A 6000-nucleotide genomic window follows, 5' to 3' on the forward strand; every position below is an offset into this window, starting at 1 on the left:
CAGATTAAGTTGGGACTTCGAAATTGCCTCATGTTGCGTTTGGATTTGTAGACCTGAAAGCTTCATTTTGTACAAGTGTATTTGAAATAGGATTTGCTGTATATAATATCTAGCCTACTACAAGAAATTAGCACAAGCATTAGCCTTGCTGTTCATAGTGGCAGCTGGCGGTTATTTTCTTACATCACTCATTTAGCTTCAGACTACAATTTTGCCGTGGATTAAGGTGGCCTTAAAGTAATGGCTTCACTTTTTCTCCCTTATCTTATTGTTTGGAAAGCGTATGCCATTGAGTCATGCATAAAAGGAAGTTAATATGATGATGCAAAGATGGGCGTTTAGAAGACAACAGAGAATTCTGTTATCATTAAGCTGAGTCACACCAATATGATCAAAGGTCTGTTTGAGTCCTCTGTATTATCCTGTTCTATATCCTTCTGATTTTTTGTTGACTTGCACATGGTTCCTCGAAGAGGGAGTTTTATGAATAGTTCAATGTATGGTTTTCATGGCATAGTTCACTTTGTATAACGCGTATAATCTATTTCAGATCAAAAAGCTACCACTCATTAGGGGTGATCCAGCTGATGAGGCTACAAAACTTATTATGAAGACTGTAGTGAAGACTCCTGTGGCCCATATGTACACATTGAAGGGGCGGGGTGAAAAAGAAGCATTCAAGAACCTACGGCTGTACTGCGAAATTGTTGGTGAGTACATGTGAATCTTCTAAAGGCTATAGACACTTTGTGAACACACCATCTAATTGCAGGAAAAAGCTACTTTCTATCTACCTGTTGTGGTTTTCAGCACTTCCGTTACCAATTACTGTGAAGCGATCCAAATTTAGAGGACTATAGGTACCAAAATTTTGCTTGTGCGTTTTTACCATGCGTTAGACATTCTATACATGTATGACCACTAAATAATTTATAATTTAATTTCATAGCAGTGGTTCAAAAGTGCAAACACACACGGACCAAGTAAGGGACGAGACGCACAAACCAGCACTGATCTTACAACTGATTTTTTTATTAGTAAGAAGCACGTCATATGAACACACGGAAAAACAGCGCACATGTGCGACGTCAACAAGATCCCTAGTGCTAGTAAAAGGTAAAAACCGCTTTAAAAGCATGTGTGTATCTGCACAACCGCTACCCACTATTGAATTCTCGAAGCGATAATGTAACAGGTGGCGTACTCACGCACCCATTACTTTTTCTGATAATATGGAACGCCTCAGCTACTTCTCTAGTGCTGGTCGGAATGAGCGAACAAGACATAAGTATCATCAAAAAATGGCGTACATTTGCACGTGAAACAATGCTTAGCTGGGTTAGTTTCTTTCTTAAAGAATTAGCGTGCTCCATGAGCCGCACGTTAACGCAGCGGCCAATTTAGCCTATGTAGGTAAGGCCACAGGACTGAGGGATTTGATACGCTACGCCAGTCTTACAGGGAACATATCTATTTCCATGATTTATGTTGCAAGCATTTCTTCTGCGCCCTTCATGCTTTCTTTGAATTGCCGCCCCCACTCTTTCTAGCTTGTTAGGTGCAGGGAACAGAACCTTTACCCCATGCTTGCTTCCCATTCTCTTTAATCCGGTGCGACAGCGTGTGGACATATGACATAACCACTACCTTTCTTCTCCCTTCTTCCGAACTCTTTTCGAGCCCCGAGGTACTTGCAGATTATTTCAGCGCATAGAGGACTTTGCCTGCACTCGAAACGAGAACTGTATCCCGGAAATCAGCTTCCCTACATCTGTCTAATTGGGCTAAGAGACTGGGCATCATTTTATGATAAGATTTCTTTATTGCCATGCCTAAGCATCCCGTAACGATGCCACTTTTTGCAAGCTTTGATTGAAAAGACCTGTAATTCAAAAGAAGCTTTTCACTTCTAGAGGAATACTGCCAACAGACAAGGTTGTGTTCAAAAGAGAATTTTAAATCAAGGAATTGCAAGACTGTTTCTGGAGGGACTTCATGTGTGAACCTCAGCCCCAACCCATTACGTGCAAAAACATCTAGAACATTTGACACAAATTCGAGATTCACGGACCAAAGCTAGCAGCAGGTAATCATCCTCATAACAGAAAATGCGTATGCAATAACCGGCTAGATCAGTCTCAACTTTCATATCAACCCTGCTTAGATAAATGTTACTGAGAATGGGAGCTACCTTGGCACCTATGCGCACACCCGATTTTTGCATATAAAGACGACCATCCCACTCAACAAACGTGTTACTCAGGTAGTAAGATTACAGTTAAAGAAAGGATCCTGTTGTTATTCCACACTCATTTTGGAACACGCATTTGTTGTTGTCCTCCGTAATACATTGCTGAACATACTGGATTAGTTCAAAGTGTGGAACAGAATAAAACAAATCAACCACATCTACGCTTAAACCATCACATAGTGCCGGGCTCCCATTTCGGAGGAAATCAGCTACTGCCTCAGAATTAGGTACAAGAAATAGATCCTTTACGCGAAGTGACGACAAATGTTTGCAAAGATAGGTAGACACAACCAACTGCCAAGAATTGTGCTCAGAGACGATTTCCCGAAAAGGAACGTTAGACTTGTGCGTCTTAGCACAAAAGAAAATTTCTAGCACCGAGTGTTCAGAGAAGGCGATGACTTTACTTCGGAAGTTTATGTATGAAGGTATAGCAAAGAAAGTGAAGGAAGCTGAACAATCGGTGCTAGAAATTTTATTTAGTGCTAAGATGCACAAGCCTAAAGTTCCCTTCCGCGCAAGCGTCTCTGAGCACAATTCTTGGCAGTTGTTTGTGTCTACCTATCTTCGCAAACATTTGTCGTCAATTTGCGTAAAGGATCCGTTTCTCATACCTAATTCTGAGGAAGTAACGGATTTCCTCCGAAATGGGAGCCGGGCACTATGTGATGGTTTTAGCGTAGATGTGGTTGATTTGTTTTCTTCTCTTCAACACTTTGAACTAATCCAGTATGTTCAGCAATGTATTACGGAGGACAACAACAAATGCGTGTTCCAAAATGAGTGTGGAATAACAACAGGATTCTTTCTTTAACTGTAATCTTACTACCTGAGTAACACGTTTGTTGAGTGGGATGGTCGTCTTTATATGCAAAAATCGGGTGTGCGCATAGGTGCCAAGGTAGCTCCCATTCTCAGTAACATTTATCTAAGCAGGGTTGATATGAAAGTTGAGACTGATCTAGCCGGTTATTGCATACGCATTTTCTGTTATGAGGATGATTACCTGCTGCTAGCTTTGGTCCGTGAATCTCGAATTTGTGTCAAATGTTCTAGATGTTTTTGCACGTAATGGGTTGGGGCTGAGGTTCACACATGAAGTCCCTCAAGAAACAGTCTTGCAATTCCTTGATTTAAAATTCTCTTTTGAACCCAACCTTGTCTGTTGGCAGTATTCTTCTAGAAGTGAAAAGCTTCTTTTGAATTACAGGTCTTTTCAATCAAAGCTTGCAAAAAGTGGCATCGTTACGGGATGCTTAGGCATGGCAATAAAGAAATCTTATCATAAAATGATGCCCAGTCTCTTAGCCCAAATAGACAGATGTAGGGAAGCTGGTTTCCGGGATACAGTTCTCGTTTCGAGTGCAGGCAAAGTCCTCTATGCGCTGAAATAATCTGCAAGTACCTCGGGGCTCGAAAAGAGTTCGGAAGAAGGGAGAAGAAAGGTAGTGGTTATGTCATATGTCCACACGCTGTCGCACCGGATTAAAGAGAATGGGAAGCAAGCATGGGGTAAAGGTTCTGTTCCCTGCACCTAACAAGCTAGAAAGAGTGGGGGCGGCAATTCAAAGAAAGCATGAAGGGCGCAGAAGAAATGCTTGCAACATAAATCATGGAAATAGATATGTTCCCTGTAAGACTGGCGTAGCGTATCAAATCCCTCAGTCCTGTGGCCTTACCTACATAGGCTAAATTGGCCGCTGCGTTAACGTGCGGCTCATGGAGCACGCTAATTCTTTAAGAAAGAAACTAAACTGGCTAAGCATTGTTTCACGTGCAAATTTACGCCATTTTTTGATGATACTGATGTCTTGTTCGCTCATTCTGACCAGCTCACTGGAGAAGTAGCTGAGGCGTTTCATATTATCAGAAAAAGTAATTGGTGCGTGAGTATGCCATCTGTTACATTATCGCTTCGAGAAATTAATATGCTACTTAGTGGGTAGTGGTTCTGCAGATATTCACGTACTTTTAAAGCAGTTTTTCCTTGTACTAGCACTAGGAGTCTTGTTGAAACTGCGCATTTGCGCTGTTTTTTCGTGTGTATATATATATACGACGTGCTTCTTTCTAATAAAAAATCTAGTAAGTTCAGCGCTGGTTTGTGTGTCTCGTCTCTTACATGGTCCGTGTGTGTTTGCGCTTTTGAACCACCACTATGCATCATCACCAACTAGCGCAATGTGCAGTTTTCCTGCAATTTAATTTCTTCTTGACGCTGTTTCGGTTTCATCAGTCGAACGATGACTGTGACTTGTAGTTGGTGTTTAATTCACATGAGGAATAAAAAAATTGGTTATATTATTGCTGACAGGTCATTTTTGGCATTCCAGGTCTTAGAAGAGGCTGGATTAATTGTTGTAGCCAATTAAAGCTGCATATCAGTGATCGTATTAGTTTTTCTAGTTGCGTCATGTGACCAAAACATACACTTGACGACAGTCGACGTTTAGTCGATGAAACCAAAACAGCATGAGAGGAGAAATTCGATTATAAATTATTTAGCGGCGTTGTAGGAGAGTACTACCCGGTAATTCATGTATTTTATTATCTAATGCATCATTTGACAGCAGAAAACACGCAATAAATTTAGGTGTCTATAGTTCTTTATGGCTCATGCACCTTTCGGTTATTCTTATTATCGATATTTATGTTTATTATGGTTAGAGATATTGATAGCAAACGACATTTGCTGATATTTCAAGCATTGCACATTGTAGCATTGCATACGGCTATGAAGCGTTTCCTGAAAGATGTGACTGTAATCATTGCAAAGTGATTTTTATCCACCATACTGAATATAAATTTGATATGTGTGTTTATTTGTTCCCTTTTACATCTGCTGTGCAGCGCAGAATACCAACAGCCAACATGGAAGTCAACAACAGAGTGGCTGCGTTCGTGCGGGGGGCGAGAGACTCGGATGGCGGTCGGAAAGTTCGGGTGAAGGGGGTGGACACTTCACCCCAGTAATTGGGGCTTTGTATGCAAGAATGCCCAAAATGTCTTGCAAAAACAAATAAATAAATAAGAAGCATTTTTACTTGCATTGTAATTTCAGTAATAACATGTACACAAAAAGTACTGATGAAGTGAAGAAAGCCTCTCTGGGTTGGCAAGGTGGGCCTTAAGTCTAATTTGGTCGGTGGGCCCAAAGGCATACAGCTATTGGTTATATATGGGTTACCTTTGTTGACTTCCCGCACGTTATCACCTAAGAAGCCCACTGGGACCAGAACTACTACACCACAGGGGCCCAGTGCGGGATAGCCCACGGGGGCCCAGTACGAGCCAGCCCACGGAGGCCCGGCACGGGTGTGCCCAAGGGGATCCAGCGCGGAGCTTTGTGGGGCTTTGCAGTAAGCCCACTGGGCTGCTCTTGAGGGTCCCCCTCGATGCCGAGTCGCAAAGTCCGCACATATCCCACGTCGGGCCCCTATAGTCAGCCCGTGTAGGGCCCGCAGTTCAGAGCCCCATTTGTGCTACTGGAGTCAACTTGAATTCTCTACCCGATTTTGTAACTATTTTTGCCATATGTTATTGTTCAAAATGGTTTCTTACCAACATGTGCACTACAACTGTATCATTCAGAGCCCTTCCTGTTGCAGTCCCTGATTGGACTTAGAGTATCAAATAAAAAAAATTCCCAGACAACAGGAATCCGCACCTAGCATCTGCCTGTGCTAGTACGGTCTGGCGAAATGAACGGAAAACATTGGGCACTCACCCTGCCAAGGTATAGCTGACGC

At 42.2% G+C, this 6000-nt stretch overlaps 1 protein-coding gene across 2 annotated transcripts in view; it reads left to right on the forward strand.

The window, feature by feature from the left end:
- The window catches only part of LOC144118837 (uncharacterized), a 79851-nt gene extending 74563 nt beyond the window's left edge, over positions 1–5288 (forward strand). Inside the window, exons 2-3 of one of the 2 annotated variants that reach the window (XM_077651637.1) lie at positions 551–710; positions 5102–5288. In XM_077651637.1, coding sequence (XP_077507763.1) covers positions 551–710; positions 5102–5274 — 333 coding nt within the window. In that variant the 3' untranslated portion in view covers positions 5275–5288. The remainder of the gene's footprint in view (positions 1–550; positions 711–5101) is intronic. The other variant, XM_077651638.1, reaches the window with a different exon arrangement.
- Positions 5289–6000: the final 712 nt, after the last annotated feature.

Source organism: Amblyomma americanum, chromosome 2 (assembly GCF_052857255.1).
Source record: "Amblyomma americanum isolate KBUSLIRL-KWMA chromosome 2, ASM5285725v1, whole genome shotgun sequence".
Taxonomy (NCBI): Eukaryota; Metazoa; Arthropoda; class Arachnida; order Ixodida; family Ixodidae; genus Amblyomma; species Amblyomma americanum.